The sequence below is a fragment of the Brachyistius frenatus genome, unplaced genomic scaffold (assembly GCF_029030835.1).
Source record: "Brachyistius frenatus isolate BFR_SWC_R1_liver_20210118 unplaced genomic scaffold, ASM2903083v1 Contig_23, whole genome shotgun sequence".
NCBI lineage: Eukaryota > Metazoa > Chordata > Actinopteri > Embiotocidae > Brachyistius > Brachyistius frenatus.
Window position 1 is genome coordinate 1,515,831 of NW_027210622.1, and position 19,287 is coordinate 1,535,117.

The 19,287-nt window shown below is 42.2% G+C and overlaps 2 protein-coding genes across 6 annotated transcripts in view; one reads left to right on the forward strand and one right to left on the reverse strand.

Annotated features, from left to right (window-relative positions):
- tnrc6c2 (trinucleotide repeat containing adaptor 6C2) overlaps positions 1 to 13,139 on the forward strand; it is a 53,828-nt gene extending 40,689 nt beyond the window's left edge. For 4 of the 5 annotated variants that reach the window (XM_069697255.1, XM_069697257.1, XM_069697258.1 and 1 more), the window contains 7 exons: positions 242 to 427; positions 1,227 to 1,418; positions 2,387 to 2,536; positions 3,794 to 4,009; positions 4,867 to 4,940; positions 5,212 to 5,351; positions 6,012 to 13,139. In XM_069697255.1, coding sequence (XP_069553356.1) covers positions 242 to 427; positions 1,227 to 1,418; positions 2,387 to 2,536; positions 3,794 to 4,009; positions 4,867 to 4,940; positions 5,212 to 5,351; positions 6,012 to 6,360 — 1,307 coding nt within the window. In that variant the 3' untranslated portion in view covers positions 6,361 to 13,139. The remainder of the gene's footprint in view (positions 1 to 241; positions 428 to 1,226; positions 1,419 to 2,386; positions 2,537 to 3,793; positions 4,010 to 4,866; positions 4,941 to 5,211; positions 5,352 to 6,011) is intronic. The other variant, XM_069697259.1, reaches the window with a different exon arrangement.
- Positions 13,140 to 14,138: 999 nt separating this feature from the next.
- cd7al (cd7 antigen-like) lies at positions 14,139 to 19,287 on the reverse strand. Its single transcript, XM_069697242.1, has 5 exons — positions 19,152 to 19,287; positions 18,267 to 18,626; positions 17,016 to 17,399; positions 15,318 to 15,427; positions 14,139 to 14,850 (listed from the first exon to the last, which is right to left on the reverse strand). Exons 1-5 carry the CDS (start codon positions 19,210 to 19,212, stop codon positions 14,635 to 14,637), a joined length of 1,131 nt encoding a protein of 376 aa, XP_069553343.1. The 5' UTR covers positions 19,213 to 19,287; the 3' UTR covers positions 14,139 to 14,634.

Below are 19,287 nucleotides of genomic sequence, written 5' to 3' on the forward strand. Positions count from 1 at the left end.
TCACAAATGGTAAATAATTTATGTGAGCCATTAATACATTTGCACAGCTAAAATATAGTCATGCCTTTGCCATTTTTCTTTCTTTTGTTGATATCGGCAACATCAAACGTTAGACCCCTCTTTCATGTATTTAGATTTTTTTTTTGTAATTACATATTGTATTTTCCTTTTTTCTATTCAGCTGTTTTGCTGGATTTGTGTTAAAAGATAAAACTAAAAGACTCTTGTGTTTCTTATGCAGCTGGACTGAATCCAAACATGAATGTAAACTGCATGGAGGTTGGGGGTCTTTCCCAGAAGGAGCCCCCTCAGCCCCAATCCCGCCTGTCCCAATGGACACACTCCAACTCCATGGACAACCTCTCTGGCAACTCTTCAAATTTGGAGAACAACCTCAATAAGCACGGTGTGTTACAGAAATCCACAGGCAAGCATGCACACACTCACCGTGTAAGATGAAACAAGCTTGACAATGAATATTTTACATGGACATATCCAATGAGGTTACATGTCTAAATTTCCATTTTTATAATAATGTACACTTTTTCCTCCTGCCAATGCAGAGCTTCATAACAACTGGGACTCCGAAGTGCTTGTGTCCAATGTTGTCACATTTGTCATTAAAGTTTTATATCGCTGCTTTTGTTTTTTTCACACTTTCTGAATGCAAGCTAATTCTCAGCTAAGAATCCCAGCCAGAAACACTTATCTTAGATGTCAGTATGACACCCACCAGCAGTGAGTCAGTCAGAAGCTGCTCGAGCTCTTTCACACCACATTTCTTTAGACTCAATATTTAAACAAAAGTAGGCCCTTGAATGAAGTATGACATGTAATATGTTTTTGTTTTTTTCAAGTTTAATACATTTTTTCTTGTGTTGGAGTTAATTTGGTACCTCTGAGGTACGTATCCCTACACATGGGGAGCACATGAATAGTGTGGGCCACTTTACAAAGCGCTGTTTCTACATTGTTCTGAGATGAGAAACCAGTTAACTGACATGAACATATCTTCATTTTAATATTTCATCTATTTTCTCCTGTTTGGACAGATGTGTTGATGGCCTCAAAAGTATGAGAATCAGCAGACATACAGATTGACTTACTTTAGACATAACATGAAAAAAACCTTTACATGTATATTTAATTTTGGCTTTGGATATGTTTGGCAACTTCTTTTTAAACTTGTTGTTTTGAACAGTCTCTTGTTTCTTTCTATATGCTAGGTGCCATATCTGCTGCCTCTACCCTGGTCCCCCCTGGGAAGCCTCCCCAGCTGGAGGACTCATACAGCCCTTACAATCTAATCTCCAGCTCTGAGTCCCCCTCCAGCCCCCTGGTCCCCCCTGACAGCTGGGGCCAGGGCAAGAGCCCCAATGAAAAAATCTCCAATGGGACCAACATAAACTGGCCCCCAGGTGAGGATGACATGCAAATAAGACATGTTAAAATCTTATGATGCACTCAAACATTGCTGTTAGAGCTCCTAAGAATGTGGATGTGTCTAAACTGTGACACATGACAGGAGAGTGACAGCTCTGTCACTCTCCTGTCATGTGTTAGAGCTGGGAAACTTACCCTGTTATCATTTGTAATGATTGACATCACATAGTTCCCATCCTACCTCCTCCCAGCTTTAACCGGACTGAAGGTCCAAACAGTCAGAGTAAGGAGATAACGGTTTACCGTAGCTTTTCTTTTTACCGCTCTGTATCTTTTACTCTTTTTTTCAGAGTTGGAGATGTATTTTTATGATAATCATACCTACTAGAAGCGGGAGTTGTGAAGGTGCAGTCAGCACTGAGTTTACTGCAAAAGAATTTCCATTTAATTGCTTTGAATTTACAAGCAAATAAAGTAAAGCCTTTTTCACAGCAGACATTTTGACTTGCCATAGTAGGAAAAGCGATGTTGCTACATGAACACTGGCTTTGTTTTTCTCAAGTATCCCAGTGAGATACAGCAAGTCATCATATACCAGGATCCTGTAACAAAAATCTCTAAATAGAGTAATTTATTATTTTGTGAGTTTTGACACATTTAAAGAGTGTCAGCCAGAACAACAGCTGCTGTAGAAGCAGGCAGCGGGTAAATTATTCAAGAGGAAGACATATTCCAGGGTTAGGACCATATGTTTTATAGCCCGTCCCATAGTTCAAAATATAATGCTGAGTGTGCCTCTACAATAAGAGACCAGCTAATTTGTGTGATCTTTTCTGCAGCAGATAAATCAGTCTTGGAGTATTTCTGAAAAAAACCAATGGTTTAAAGCCTTGTACTGAATCATGTACACTGTAGGAAAGTCATGAGATGACACTTCCTCAAGGTCTCATTTTGTGGTTTTAGTCACCCTTCATTCTTTCGGTGTCTTATTTGTATGCCTTAGAGTTCTGCCCTGGGGTGCCATGGAAGGGCCTTCAGAACATCGACCCTGAGAATGACCCCAACATGACCCCTGGCAGCGTCCCCAGCGGTCCCACCATCAACACCAACATCCACGACGTCAACCGATACCTGCTGCGAGACAGGAATGGAGGTATGAGAAGAGGCGAGGCGAGGCCACGAATATCAGTTTAATTCAACCAGTATCCCTTATCCAGTAAATCGGATGTATATAAATGATCACTTCCACCTATGTTAGTACTCAACCACATCACAGACCCCAATATGATATGCTTGTACACAAAGTTACCTGTTATTTTTTTTTAATTTTTTGTCTGTCTGTGCTCACACACTGTTGTCTCTACAACCATTCAGCCACTTCCCCAGTCTCTCCACCTCAGAATGGCTCTCTGCCTCCAACCAGCAGTGACTGGCCAGTCAGTGGCTACTCTAGCTCTTTCAGTCTGTCGTCCTGTGATGGAGACAGCTCAGGTACACATCCAGAGTACCTTCCCTCCATGTGTGGACCTGCTAAACCTCTCCTCACCCATGTCATGTTGGAGCCCTGATACTGCACTGTTTTAGCTTTTTACTGATCTTAAACCTTTCCCAACCCCTCACCTCCATTTATGACCTTTCTCACCCCAAGTCACACCTAAACTAAACACTTCAGTGCCTTTTGACAACGCCTTTACCAGAACTAAGTTAGTAGCCTCAAAATGACATTCAACTTTCTCTGTCTCTTTGACCCAAACCCACAAAAACAAGCTTCGCCCAGCTGGTCATGACATCAGTACACACCCTGTGTGTGTGTGTGTGTGTGTGTGTGTGTGTGTGTGTGTGTGTGTGTGTGTGTGTGTGTGTGTGTGTGTGTGTGTGTGTGTGTGTGTGTGTGTGTGTGTGTTCAAGATAGGAATTCATAAAGAATCTATTGTTTTATTTATTCTATCCTATTATTTTTGAGTAATATTTAGAGGAAGACAGAGGTTGCAATTAACTTGAGCTACTTAAAATTTCTTTGAGTAAAAAATATCCAGTTGTTTTCTACTGAAACTTTCGACCTATTTTTCTCTTCATGCACTCAATCATGTGTCGTGACAGAATACAGTCTAAACATCAATACTGCAGATGGATACACTTAAGTTTTAAGAGCGTAGCACAAACATTTAGAATAGTATATTTTCAACACATTTAAACATTTTGACCAATTTTGGAAGACAAGGTTAGTGGCTTGTATTGTAGTTTGCTCCGTTGTTTGCACTTATTTATTGAAGCAACATCTAGAGGAGCTCCAAATCATCTGACTCTTCACACAGAGGCTGTAACATCTTAGTTCTACATCTTAATTGGAATTAAGTTGTAATTAACTTATCTGTAACTCCTCCCCCCCCCGTCGTCTCTCCATGTGCAGGTAAACTGTCTGACATGAAATCCACCTGGTCCCCTGGGCCCATCTCTCAGAGCCAAGCCTCTCTGTCCCACGAGCTGTGGAAAGTCCCTCAGGGGCCACGCAGCAACACAGCCCCGTCCCGACCCCCGCCGGGCCTCACCCACACCAAGCCCTCCTCCACCTGGGGCGGCAACTCACTGGGCCTGGCTCAAGGCTGGAGCGGCTCCTACTCCTCTGGTGAGCAACGCTTTTTATTAGAAACACATGATGGAACTATTTCACTCACCATCCCTCCAGACTTTTCAACTGATCTGCAATTTCAGTTGGATAGAAGCTCCAATACAAAAAAAAAGAATAAATACTTTATCACTGCACTGTATTATTGTAAATAAAGTCCGTTGATGAAAAAACAAATATCAGGTTGCGCCGAAACTTTTTTTCTGAAAAACAGCTGACTGAAGCCCTTTGCAACTTACACTGAGAATAAATCAAGTTTCAACAGATTGACACCTCTATCATTGATGTGATAGAAGATGTATAGGTGTGGCACCATTCACAGATGCGAGCAACTCAGCACTCTCAGTATAAACGCTGGCTGAACACACCCTGCTAAACTGACAACCTGTGGTTTACCATCTCTGCACGAAGCCACACAAATATATGTGACCTGGTTTTGACATGACATGTATGCATTCTCACACCAAAGTGGAAAGGCTTTTTCACAAGAAGTGCAGAGAGGAATTATGTGCGTGTAAGTATATAACAATCAGTGGACGACCAGAGCTCCTGGGCTTCTTCAAAAGCATCACCGTGGCTAAATAAAAGCTAAAACATAGTTTGACAGGAAATAACATTGTGAAAATAAAAGTTTGATCACTGTCCCTTTCTAACTTTGTAATGTCCTGATGCTTTTAGAAAAGAGGCGACACGGCGTCATATCGTGCACTGGCCTGTCGAAAAGCTTTCATTTTAACATTGAGCAAAATGACTAATGACTAAACGTGTAGTGACAATATCACAGAAAATCGCACATTTTCCAATTAGACACTTAGTATTTAACATTATGTTTGACTGTGTCTGCATTTTTGTTACAGAGGGAACTACGTGGAGCACCGACAGCTCCAACAGGACCAGCAGCTGGCTGGTGCTGAGGAACCTCACCCCACAGGTGTGTACTCTGATCCGCTAAGTTTTGAGAGACTGAAGCCACTGTGTCTTTTAAGTGGAAACTAAATATAACAAATCCAAACCAATATCTGAATGCCTTAGTGTTGGGTCCTCAAAATGGAACAAATGTGACTCTACACTTTTTGTTTACAGTAAAGGACAATTAGAGGACAGAGTCTGAGAGAAATAATTAATAACTGAAAATATTGTAAAATACTTGAATAAAGTAGAATCTCATCTTTAAAATTGATTATCCATTTATTTTGTTTCAGATTGATGGTTCCACTCTGCGGACCCTGTGCATGCAGCACGGCCCCCTGATCACATTCCACCTCAACCTGACCCAGGGGAACGCTGTGGTGCGCTACAGCTCCAAGGACGAGGCCGCCAAGGCCCAGAAGTCCCTGCACATGTAAGCCTCAGCCAGAGTGGGATTAGAAAACAGAAACTAAAGACATTATTTTGTTCTTAATGTCTGCTGCCTTTCATGTAAAAGTGAAGCAGCTACAATGGACACAAGAAAAAAGGGAACACTTTGAGGAAGACTCAGTGTTCCTCATTCCTTCTTTGGTGTTTCCTCACAGAGAGCACGTCAGCTTTTTGAATAAGAGCAGGCGATGTTATTTCAGTGTCTGGACAGTCACATGGAAGAGGAGGTGGGGAGTCATGCTGTTGTCAGCTGTATTATGATATTATAGTAATTATTGCAATGATTGGGTTATGGTGGGAAAACATCAGTGTAGAGTGAGTCTATGGGCTGCGTTATTTCTGTGACTGCTGTAAGAGTCCCTAATTTTTGTTTAACAAATAGTGGCAGTGGTTGTCATGGAAACAAAACGCAAGACGCGTGACCCACTTTTCATTACCAGCAGCCTTAGATGTGTTTACGGCAGCACAATAATTACTGAAGCACAATAGTGGCAACAAGCCCTTAAAAAACAGTGCCATGAGTTTGATGGCCCATTTTTACACAACTTGAAGAAACCTTTTCAAAACATTAAAATCAATCATTGATCTTTTCTGGTTGACCTCTTGATTGTAAAACCAGTCGTTTTCTCTTTCGTCCTGTAAGGTGTGTGCTCGGAAACACCACAATCCTGGCAGAGTTTGCCGGTGAGGAGGAGGTGAACCGCTTCTTTGCACAAGGCCAGTCGCTGGGGGCAAACACCACGAGCTGGCAGGCCAACTCGGGAAGCAATCAAAACCGGATGGGCGGGGCAGCGCACTCCCACTCCATGGGCCAGTGGAGCAGCGGCGCCGGTGGAGGCAAGGCCAGCGGAGGTGACCTACTGTGGGGCGGGGTGCCCCAGTACTCCAGCCTGTGGGGGCCACCTAGTGGAGAGGACGCCCGCATGATCGGGAGCCCCACCCCCATCAACACCCTGCTGCCTGGAGATCTGCTGAGTGGGGAGTCCATGTAGGATGATGCCACGATACACTAACCAACCAACCCATCGCCACCATGTCATGTAAGCCATTGGTGGAAGGTGGAGTGAAAAAGGAAAAAAAAAATTCAATATAAACAGGAGCAAAACCCAAGCAAATCATGTGGCGATAATCAGTATCAATTTGAACTGTTTTGAACTGTGAATTGTGAATCAGAAGGCGGGGATCCATCCACACAGACTGCAGACCCCCGTCCTTCTGCTTTACTTTGGTCCTTCTTTGGTTTGGTTTACCTTTTTTGGGGGAAAAAAAACTAACTTTTTTTCCTTTTGGCATTTTTTTAAATGCGTCATATTAAAGGAACTGAAATGAGACACAACACGAAGAAACCTTTTAAGTGTTTTTAGTTTTTCCATAAGAATACATGACATTCTGTGTGAAGTGTTTTTAGGAGAAGCAATCAAAGCTGCCATCTGAGACTTTCCTTTTCCCTCCAAAAAAACAAAAACAACAAAAAAAATCATCCCAAAATAAGACTTAAAACAACCATTCCCAGCATATCCATGGCCAATGATGTTGTTCAAAGACCTTTACTAGTTATGTTAATGTTTGTTTCTCAGCACTAATATTAGCCTTAAGTGCTCTCTGACCCCAGGTCCTTCCCAAGCCGCCTTTTTTTTTAGTTTGTTTTGTAACTGATGAAATAGCTGAAGTCTTGCACAGTTTCACCTCTGAGCCAGCGAGTGGTCCAGGACATAGCTGGTGACCACGTCTGTCACTGGGCAGTAAGAAGGCCTGACCACGTGACTGGCCCTACCAATCATATGCTTGATTATTTTTAATTTGTCTCAAAGGGATTGACACAGCTGTTAACGTTTTTTGGTTTTTTTTAGGTCTGAATCCAAGCAAAATTTTTGACATCCTTCACAACATATAAGCTGAGAGAAGATTATTTGTCAAGCTCGCTGCGTGTGTCCGTTTCCTTATGAATATGTGTCCGGTGACACCCAATCATCTGCAAAACCAGACCCTTCTGGTCACCTTCAACTTTGGAACCTAGTTGCTCACTGGTGCTTTGTCAAATTTTCTATTGTCCAGTTTGTTTATGAAGCCCGTAGGCCTCTATGGTCAGCCAATTTTCTGAGGAAAAACATAACCCAATTTTACTTTCACATGACAGTAACATTGTGCAATATACACCATTGACCTTTCTTCCGTCCATACTCAATGTCCACCGGAGCTGGTTCATTTGTTTTGTTTGTTGTTTTGTCTATTTTTTTGTTGCTGATTTCAGCAAAAGACTTTGGAACTTCAAAAAAAAAAAAAAAAAAAAAACACCTTTCCCCTTTTGAAAACTTGGATTCCCTCCAGGCCACCAATCCCCCTGAAATTGTTGGGAAAACTCTGCAAAGAGGAAGAAGCAGCTGTTGAACTGATCGAGCAGCAAACATTACTGAAGGGTGAAGTGGTACACGACAATGCACACTTCCTCTCTGCGTGCCACAGCCACACCCAACAGAAACTGAAACCACAGCGGGATTGGATGGTTCTGGGTATCTGGCACAATACCAAATAAGAGGGGTTTCTCCTAATGCAGTAGACCTACGAGTGTTCCTTGCGTTTGGTACTGTACAAACAGAAGAGACTAAGACTTTTATAAATTCAAAGGGTTTTATCATAGCACTTATGAAGAGCAAATAGCTTCAACTGCAATCCAATAAATTAAAACAAAGGAGCAGTAAAAAAACATTGAAAACAACAACAACAACAAAAAAAAACTCTGCTCCTTTATGTACTGTATCTATTCCATGAAAATGTGTCCGGCGTTGTTCCTCTGGTAGCAGGATGAAGGGAAACAAAACTGAAATGTACCATTGGACTTTGGGGAAAAAAACTGCAGTTTCCTTTTATTCTTTTTTTTTTTTTTCCTTCTTTGAACTATATCAAAGTGAATATCACTGTTACTCCAAAATCGTTAGCCTTGTTCTGTTCGGAGGCGCTACACTTGCAACGTCAGCTGTCTCTGACACCCGCTGGCCAGCCAGCCAGCCAGCCAGCCAGTCGGTGGGTGAGTCGGAGTGGGGTGGGGTGGGGGAGTGTCCACTGAGTGCCTCTTTGCTGTGGTCCTCTGGGTGTCAGGCGGCAGCCCCACAGCGCAGCACTTCCTCCTGGGCTCCACTTGACCCTCCCTCAGTCTGGCAAGAAAAGCAGCTGCTCCGAGACTGACCAATCACAGCTCTCTGCCCACACACGGCATCTCCACCGGGGGGGTGGAGATGCCCACCACCACTCGACCTTGCTGTCGACCCACCCCCTCCCCCATCTCTCAGTTCTTTGACACAAAGATCACTTTAGCTGGAAGATGTAATAGTCATATTTCTGGAATTTTTGCCAGTGTACTTTGTATTTTTTGGAAAAGATCATTTGACTTTTTTTTTTTTTTTCCAATGTGTTATATTGTTATTTTTTTGTCTACATGCAGTGGTCTACAAAATACCGGCTGCTGAACTAGCCCTTCACTGTTCATATGCAGAAACACTTTGGTCAGAGGTGCCTCTGTATGTTCATCCTGTGTATTGAATGCAAAATGAGGATCAATACTACAGACCGTTATTGATTGTCTATTTGTTTTGAACTGATCATGTTTTTGTGTTTGACAGTATTCTGTAGTACTTCCAGGTAGTATCTTGAGATGTGTAAAAAAATAAGGTGTCTCAGACGGGGATGTGGGTGTTTGTTGCTCCAAGCTGCTCCGCCTGCCCGCAGGCTGTCCCCCCTTGCCCTTTGCCTAGCTGCTACGCTATAACCTCCGCTCCTCCTCCTCCTCCTCCTCCTCCTCCTCCACCACCTCAACCAGACCCAGTAGCCCTCCCCTGACCAGGCACCAAGAGGCCCTTGTATCTGTTTCTATGCAAAAGACTCGAGGCTGGGGCCCTTTACAGCACGCCAAACCTGACTGGGGAATGAGCACTCCTCCCAGAGCTTGGCGAACCCTAACAATTGTCCCCTATGTGCTCCTGTCAGCACTTCAAAACGGCCGCGGTAGAGCCAGGCGAGGTCGCCAGAGCACTGTCGGGAGTCGGAACACTTTATCAAAACGTCGGCCTTTTCTCTCTGCGCTGAAGACACATCTGTCCATCTTGATCTCAGGGTAGGGGAGTTGATGAAACCAAGTATGAGATGCAGCTCTCCATATCTGTCCTGTCTACTGTGAGAGCAAAGTCTTCAGTTAAAAGGCCATCCGCGCACCAATATGTACCGACCTCATGCCTCACAATTGAATCCTTATTGGAAGGGAAAAGGCTTGTATTAAATCCTCTTCCCAGAAGGTGGCCTATTGTTACTGTTTGAGGGGACATTATCGCGTGTAAAAGATGCCAACGTGTTGTGCCAATATAAATTTGCTGTGTCATACTGTATCTTTATAGAGAGCACTTGTGTTTCCTGTCTGGAGGAGCTTTGATAACCTTTGCGGAGGCTGCAGCGGGGGGACAGGAGGGATCAAACAAAAGGGCGGCAGCATCACACCCTGAAGTGACTGAGATTTTTTTTTTTTTTTGTTTTTTTGTTTTTTTTATGCTTTTGTGGGGAATGCCCCGAAGGAGAAAACTCAGTTGGGGGTTCCAGTTTGCTACAGTGCACAGTTGATGATGGGTAATCCCGGGTACATATTTTTTTAAACCAAAAATGAAATCGCATTTTAATGTCATTTTTATGAAGTTTGACATAAAAATCTTAAAAAGGCTTAAAAAAAAAAAAAAAATCTAAATAATAATAATAATAAAAAAAAATAAAAAAAAGATCTATAATATGTTAAAAGCTCTGCACTTCTAGCTGAAACGTCTCCGGTCATCAGCCTCCGCCACCACCATCTGAAGGAGTGGAGCGGTGGCCGGGGTGCCTTTTTGTGGATGCTGTATTTATCTCGTTTTTATGTTCGTGTCCTGCTCAAAGCGGGCCCACTGAACTGTACATTTCCACAGACCCAGATGGCTTGGGCCCACTGTATCAGCCTCACTCTCTCATTCTGCCTCAGCGGGAGGGGAGGGGCACATTTCAAGAGGTACAAAGTCTTAAAAACAAAACCGAAAAAAAATAAAAAGCTTCACAAAAAAAAAAAATGTCGAAAAAAAAATGAATAAATAAACAAGAAAACGGGAAAAGGCTACCTTTCAGGACTTGCAGTCCTGCAGCACACAAGCAAAAATCACTATTGCCTGTTTCTGTAACTGCCTTGATCCAAGCTCAGACAGACCCAATAGCCGAGGACCTCCCAGCATCCTGTACTAACTGGAGAACCCTGACAGTGAAGGGGGGTTTCCCATGCTGCACCAGCATCGAGAGGCTCACCTCTCTACAGCTCTGTTCTAGATAACGGTATATATGTATACACTACATATATATATACTGTGAGTACGGTGTGTGGTATCACCTCTTCAAGACTTCTTGGATCGTAACCTCTGAAACTTTTCACTTTTTATTTTAAGAATTCTTGGTTTGATACAACTGAAAATGAGCAATATGTATTTTCCCCGCAAATAAGTGATACAAAGGGAAAAAAATAAATAATTGGGGGTCGGGTGTGAACTGATACTTGATAGATCGAAAGCTACGTCTTTCTTCTACGGCGTTGGATATGCACGTTCTGGTTTAGATGACATATTACAGTACTCTGAAGTGCTCGTACTGTATATGTGTGTATTTGTTTGTTAATTAGCCTGTCTAAAAGCCCAACCTGAATCACCAGGTTCAATGCATACGTTACCAAGTTGATTAAAAAGAGACAAAAAAATAAATCACAAACATATCAAAAGAAAACAAAATATTGAGCAGAAATACTTGAATCATGGAGCGCCAATAACATAATGTGAAGTCAGTAATTCTTTTTTTTTTTTTTTTTTCTTTCTTTTTTTCCTCCATCTGACAGGTACACTTAGGGGCTTTTAGAAAATATCAAATATGTATTGCATTAAGTTACAAATACAAAATCTTTGAGAAGAAGAAAAAAAAAAGTCATCTTAGATGTGTGCTTGAAAGTCAGATGGTTGTATGAATGTGTGCTCAAGAAACTGTGTGTGCAGGGCACACGGCCTGCTGTTATGTTCCACTCAGTATGTTATTCATTTTTTTGTTTGTTTTGTTTGTGTTCTGTCAAAAACGATTCTGATAGTTATCTTCTAACGTTGCACTGAGTGTCTTCTACCCCTCACTCAGCTAATCGTAGGTAAACGAGTCTAAGTACGGAGGGGTGACGGTGACAATTCATGTGTACATGTTTACTCAAGGACTTTGTTTTTCATTCTATCTGTAAAAAGTTGATCTACCTTATAGTGGCTTTTATTGTGGAATAATCCGATACGAGGATTATCATTGAGTATTGCACCATTTTGTTCCAGTTATATAAAAAAAACATTAAAAAAAACTTTTTGAAAAAAAAAAAAACATCAAAAAAGAAAAAAACTACCAAAAAAAAACTACAAAACAAAAAAAAAAGGGGGGGAGAAAAAAAAAAGAACTGTGGCCATAGCTAGCTGTAGAAGGACTAGTGATCCCGATGTTAACTTCATGGAGAAATGGAAAGGGATAAAGTGTGGGAGGTGAGTTTGTTACAAGACTCATTTCAGAGGTGCCTATCTTTTGTTTTTGTTTTGCAAAAGCCACCCGTTGTTTACAAGCATTTCATTTGTCCGAAGTTCAAGGAAATAGGAATTTATAAACAGGAATGTTGTTTAAAAAAAAAAAAAAGAGGACAAATTTCATCTTCCATCAAATATGGACATGAAAATTTTGCAAAATGAAGATTTATGCTACTTTCAAGAACTCTGGGATTGATCAGTGTTGTGTCATATTTCAAGTTTTCATTTCTCTGTCAGTGTCGATAGACTATCTCTGTATGTATTAAGTTGTGATTTGATGTTTTCTGTAATACTGCGACGGCAGTTTGCTCACTATCTTGCACACTCATAAAAGATGTGGATTTTGTCTCAGGAAGGCCAGGGTTCCAGATACCAACTCCATCATTTCTAGGTTTGATGTTTGTGTGAAAGAAAAAGAAAAGAAAAGAAAAAAAAAGCAATTGAAAACTATTAAACTCCGAGCAAGCACTGAAGTCTATGAGTTTAACAGAATATAGAGAGTACCATTGTTCCTTTTAAAACAAAAAAACAAAAAATGTTCGTAGCAAGTTACATATTTACCAAATAAGACTGAGAATCACCTTTTGAGAAAAGTGGAGCGCTTTACATGTGGAATCTGAGTAGAAATTGCTTTACATTTAAACAATGATCAATGGTTTGATTGTTAAAAAAAAAAGAAAAGACGGTGTCAGAAAATGCATTTGTATGTTTTTGTTCTTTTAAGTTTCCATCCTGTAGTTCAGGAGCGTCATGCAAGACTTTTCTTTTCCCTTTTTTTTTTTTTTTTTTTTTTGTTTTGAAATCATCTCTCCTGTCTGTTAATATGTCTGTTCTCGGACAGGTATTCAATAGTTGAGAGATTTCCTAACGTGTAACGGATGGTTTTCTGAGGCAGGTTGAAGTGGAGGAATGAAGCTGGTTTTTAAAGGATCATGATCTATGCACAAGTGGGAGGGAAGAGGCCGCTGCTCTACGGCGGCGTTTTGTCGACTCGGACTCTGGGGTTCAGGGTTTGATGTAGGGTTGTGTTGTTTTTCCCTTTTCCTTTTGTTTTTATATTTTTTTTTATTTTTATTTTTGTCTTTTGCTCAAATTTCTTCCACTCCTCCCACCCCCTTGCCCCCCATCCTCATCTAATGTTTTATCAGAACTTTACATTGCATCATCATGCTGTGTAATTCTTAACCAATGAGCGCTTATCCTTCTGCTAAAGCACTGTGGGTTGTACTGAAGAAAAAAAGAAAAAAAAAAAAAAAAAAGCCCGTGACTTTTAAGGCTGTCGGGTTTTTTAAGGGGGGGTGGGGGGGGAGGGGGGAGTGGGGGTACTTTGCCTTTGCCTTTTCTCTGTACTTTTGAGAAAAAAAAAACATTAAGGAAATACGTCTGTAACTGAAATACAAAAGTTGTGGCTTTTAATGTTGTTCTTTTTCTCCTCATAGAATGTGATTGTTAAAGACATGCAGCGGAAAGAAAAAAAAAAAAAACGTTTCCATGAATTATGGAGCTTCTTTCGGACTATATTAATAAATTATGAATTTTCTTGGCTGTTACTGGGCGTCTTGTTGTTGTTGGTTGTTGTTGTTTTTTTTTAAGGCTGAAGTGTTTGTATTTATTTAATATGTTTTTTTTTAACATTAATGACATAAAGTACTTGTGCAGAATTTTACATATAAACTAAAACAGGTTGTTGCCACCGCGACCAGATCCCAGATAAGCGGAAGAAAATAGATCGATGGAATTAAAAGTGTGGTTTTTTTGTTTTTTTTTTTTACATTCAAGCTCTTGGTTAGGAAGCGCACACAATCCTAATCAAGGATATAATCAGCGGCTAAATTCTTGTGTTTCTCGGTATACAGGTTTTTTTGGGTTTTTTTTTTTTTTTTAGTCCGGTGACATTTCCACGCCACGGACGAACGCGTACGCGAGCACGCTCTGTGGGCATGCGCACCGGTCGAGCTGTGGAGGTTGTTGTTGTTGTTGTTGTTTTTACCACAATTGGTGCTACGGAGCAAACGGTTTTAACAATTAGTATCCTGTCCACAAGTATGACGTAAGATGGGACTTTTTTTTTTTTTTTTTTTTGTATGCTATGTCATTGATCATTAACAGCTGGTGGAAATACGAGTAAAAGTAGCAGTGAAGAAGAAGTAAACAATAATGGAAATAAAGTCCAAAGATTTTCTGTACAATTGTTTAATGAGGAAGAGGATTGAACATGTTTGTCGGGCCTCGTTGGGCTTCGGTGAGAAGCGATGAACGCAAACATTACTTCGGTTTGTTGACAAAAGAAACTGGCAGGATAGCTTCAAATTGATGGATTCGGTTCACGTGTGGTTATTTATTTTTTTTAAATTCATTTCTTAGTTGATTTTCCAGAATGTGTTGCATCACAAAATACATCATAATATATAATATATGTAATATAAAACTTGGAAACGAGGTTTTATTTTGCTTACAACAGTGGCAGCTAAATACGTTTATAAAAGTTATGAGGAAAATGCTCCAATAAATTTTTTTTTAAAAAAAGGTATAAACCAGCAACAACAAATAAACACAAAATTGAAAAGCTGCACGAGGAAGGACGTAAGCTAGGAAACTTCAGAGCGCCAATCAAGAGTCCGGTGAGTTTGAGGCAGCTGAGATGTCGAGTCGGTCCGGAGGAGGTGAAACGTTTTAAGTGTGAGACTCACTCCTGGGGCGGAGGGCCCCGCTGGGGCTTTCGTAATGGTTCCCGGGACAGGATTTCTTCACCGTGTAGTTTCTGTACTCGGAGGTCTCCGTTTCCTCCCGACGGCGGGGGGCCACCTTTCCACCGAGGGGCTGCACCCCAGTCATCTCCTCGTAGATCGGGGCTGCAGGATGTGACTTGACTCTGCGGCGAGCTTTACCCTGACAGCCATCGAAACGGGAGGAAAACAAATCAGTGAAGGGTGCAAACCGAGAGCAACGCGCTCAGTTTCCTGTGTTAAAATCTAAGTTTGTCATTTTCGCTTCAGACGTCCTTAATGGGAAGTCTTACCCAAGACTGCACCTCGCCGTGACATCTTTCAGAGCCACATGGGAGGAGGGGAAAAAAAAAAAAAAGCACTGTAGTTCAGCACTATTAAAAACTAATGAAAACAGGCAAAAAGTGAAATTGCGTTTCAGCACCTCCCTCGCAGAAGTTTAAAAAAAAAAAAAAGAAAAAACGAGACAACTGGCTGCCAGACGTTTGTGCGGTTTTGTGGTGAGCTGCAGAGGAAATTTGGCAATCTCAACAGGCATGTGCTGTTCGTGGCAATACAGCAGTTACACTTCCTCTCTTATTCTTCTGCAGCCTCTGAGCGGCGCGTTACCGAGCTACGAAGCCAACTCACTTTATAAATCGCCACAAGTGCGATGAGGAGCAGCAGGAGGAGGAAAAGGGCCACGGCCGAGGACAGGGCGTAAAGCGCGGCGGAGTAGGCGGAGCAGCTGCACTCTTCGCCTGCGGAGAAGCACAAGACGGACAGGAAACGATGAGAAGATCAAACGAAGTTTGACACCGGCCCGCTGCACCGCGTCCTTCGTCACTCCGACTCGGGCGTCATCCTTTCGGCGTGCCGTTTATATTGTCCGCAGTCCTAAAACACTTGTTACGTAAAAAAAACAAAAACACAAGATGGCTATAAAAGTGGCGCAACGACAGCCCAAGCGCGACGGCGTTCAGTAGGAACAGAAGAGACCACCGAAACGAACTTACTGCGCACCGTCGGGTCGGGCTGCACTTTGAATAAGTAAACTGTATCGAGGGGACGACGGCGTGGGAAAGCCGAGCTTCTGTACAAAGCGAGGATGAGGGGTTAGACGTCCCGAAAAACGTTGGTGAAAAGGGTCAACGGACAAATGGGATCACCAGACGGTAGTTCTGATGTTATCCGGAGATGTCAGCTGTTCAGTTTGCACAGTGAAATAAGTGGGACATCAGCAGAACACCATTTAATACCTCAAATATAATAATCAATTCAAATACTTCCGTGTCAAGTTCTTATTGGTATTTTTCTTATAACCATAAAAAGTGTCCTACACTATATATTTTTTTCTTAATGTCCCAAAAACCCAAACTCATTAAAGTGACCGTTTCTCAGATCTTTCGGACTTCCTGACTCTGTTGCTCCACATGAAGATGTAAATTATTATTTTTTTAAAACCAAAAAAAACTCATTTTTAGTAGTAGGATCGGTTCATTGTTTTTTTTTTCATCGGATTTGTTGATATTGTTTGGAGATGTGTCAACAGATCGTCACTGCAGATCATCACCCACACAAACCGTACAGTACAAACCCGATCATCATTTTATTTTTTTTTTTATTCGATCAACAGACAAGTGGCAGAGCAAGAATACGCAAACTTCAACCAAACTGCTGAGACTCGGAGCCGGACTGGCAGACTGGACGCTACACTGACTCAATATCGCCTCCTAAAGGACAACGTGGTACTACATCAGGTCCTTAAATCGTACATATTACACCTTTAAAGCTCACAATTGCATTTCAATGTGGATGAAGGGTGATCCTAAAGCTGGATGGCTGTTTTCCTTTTCATTCGTTGGACAGATTGTGTGCATTGTTGTTGTTCATTTTGAGGTTGAATTTTTTTTTTTGTTGTTCTTTCATTGTTACGAAAATGATGACCGCGCAAGCAAAAAACGTGTTCTTAAAAAAAACAAAAAAGTTAAAACGGGAACACTACGGTTGAGCAACTGACAGTGGTTTTTTTTTTGTTTTGCATTCGTTTCAGAGGCTGTAAAGGCCCCACAAAACCTGAACCTACTCAGTGTAACATCCGTTGTTATTTATATCATTAGTAGCCGAAGCCAGAAACGTTCCGACATCACTGGTGGGCTGATGGTAAATGAAACAACACAAGATGCAGCAGATAAAACACGAGTGCAACAACAGGAAAAAAAAAAAAAAAAAAAACGCAGTAAGAGGAGAAATCCTATTTTCATTTCAAAAGCCTGAGGAAAAAAAAAAAAAAAGAAGCCAGTCAGCTGAAGTCACCTGGTGATCAACTCCCACTATCACGGGACCCACCTTTCACAGAAACAAAGACCACGCGTCTCCCTAGGCTGGTGCTGCGCTCGGGCGTGTCACGCAGGAGCAGCTGGCAGCTGTACAGGGCGCTGTCCTCCGGCTGCAGCTGCTGCAGGGTGAGGTTGTAGGTGAGGCCGCCGGGGCTCGGCGCCGAGGACAGCTGGATCCTCTCAGCGGGGAACTGAGGAGGGCTGCTGCTGCTGCTGCTGCTGCTGCGGTGTCGCTTTGAGTTGTACAAAACCTCCACAGGTGCCCGGCCCCTCCGGCGCTTCAGACTTACCCCCTCCACAGCCAATCCCTCCCCATGAGGGGAGAAACAGGGCAGCATTGCTGAACCCCCAGCACACGTCTCTACCAGATCCATGTCCACCGACTCATGGCCATCTCCAGAGGGAGGCGGGGGGGCGGGGGGGAGGGAAAGGGAATAATAAGACGGATGTAACGGACAGGGGCGCCACTCATTTTAAACAGTGAGAGAAGCAGCTGTCGAGTTTTATCAAACAGCGGAAAACATTTGCACTTCCAGAAAATGTGCAGGTCCACTGTCACAGTTTTTTTTAAATTTATTTATTTATTTATTTTAGGTTTGAAGACCCAGAATTATTGATATATTGAGTGAAACTTTAATAATGTGAGTGGAAGGTTGTATTTTCAAATTTGGCACTGCGTAATATTAGCAGATTTCTGACTCACACACACTTGAAAACAACTAACCACAGCGAGTCATTTTGAGAAAAAAAAATGTGAATCAAGTGATGAAAGAAAGGCGAGCAGCTGAGATGGGAGGATGTGATCATCACCGCCGATGAGCTCGACCTTTTAAGATGTTTCCGAAACACGCTGGACATTTTACACCCCCCCCCCAAAAAAAAAAAAAAAATGATATGATATTAGTAAGGCATTATTTAAATAGAGTCTATGAACCGGAGTTATTAAAGGCTTAAATAGGTGTTGATTTCTAAATAGGTGGAATGCGATAGTAAAAGGGAACTTTTGGGGTTGCCAGGTATTGAAACATCCTGCCCCGTTGGGATACGTCCACCTCTAGCGCCCCTCACTTCTTTAATCAATATTATCACCACTCTCATGAAGTATACTTTGACCTTTAACAATGTTCGCTGAGCCAAAAGCACTTCCTGTGTGCATACGTTTTGACCTTCTTGTTCTGTGGAAAGTTTACCTCCCTGTGGGCAACACATGAAGCGTGCGAGAAGGAGGGGGGAAAACACACACACAAAAAACAACACTCACCACCACCACCACTAACAAGGAGGAAGAATTCAGTCAGCCCGTGTATGTGTATGTCTTCAGCAGCAGGGTTGTCCACTACAAAGTCACAGCGGTAGCGGTCAGTGTCGCCGGCCCGCAGCCGAGAGATGGTGACGTTCAGAGCCCCGAGGCTCGGGTCGCCGCTGACACTGGTGCGATTTTTGTACGCATCGTCGGTCACGCTGACCGGGGAGCCGCTGTACACGAACAGCAGCTCGCGGGGACTCAGCCAGCTGCGTCTCAGGTAGACGCCGAAGGGAGCGGGGTCCTTCTGCTCGAGCACGCAGGGGAGAACCACAGATTCACCTTCACGCCGCTCGAGGAACCGAACGTCACTGCAAACTTGTCGGAAACAAACAGAGATGTTTCAATAAAATAATTCATATCGTGAATTCATAAAGATACGAGTACGTTTCAAAACACAGATTTATTTATTTTTAATTATTTTTTTTTGTGGTGCTATTTTAGAAACATTTTTGCAGCCAGGTCGTAGAGGGCAACAAATAATGCATATTATGAATGCAGTGTAAAAAAGATTCAACTACTGCAGCAGTTAACGTAGTGCTACAAAATACAATTGGAATATGTTTATTCCTATTTCTGAATTCTTATTTAGTCATTTTCAAGCCATCCATTAAATGTATACTAGATGGGGGGGGGGGGGGGAACAGCCACATGATAACATTACAAACTCTGACCAACAAACCACCAAAGTTAAATTAATCTAACAGCCAAAGTCTCACATTTTCATTTGAATTCACTAAAGGGTTCTTTTCTGTGTTTAAAAAAAAAAAAAAAAGTACTCCAGATGACTTCCTTTTCTGAATACAATTTACATATCGGTCTGAACAGCAGCAACAAACTTACCAAATCCAGTCTGAGAGATGAGCAGAGTCCACAGACAAACCAGGCACTGGATCCCAGTCATCGTTAATACCTCTGCAAGACACTAGTTAAGATGCTGAAGGAGGTCGCCGGTGTAAACCATGACAGCTTAGACGCA

Coding starts and splice junctions, on each gene's coding strand:
- cd7al (XM_069697242.1), bottom strand. CDS start 19,212: ATGACTGGGATCCAGTGCCTGGTTTGTCTGTGGACTCTGCTCATCTCT. Junction 18,627..19,151: donor CATCTCTCAGACTGGATTTG/GTAAGTTTGTTG, acceptor GTTTCCGACAAG/TTTGCAGTGACGTTCGGTTC. Junction 15,428..17,015: donor GGTCTTTGTTTCTGTGAAAG/GTGGGTCCCGTG, acceptor GCTTCTCCGCAG/GCGAAGAGTGCAGCTGCTCC.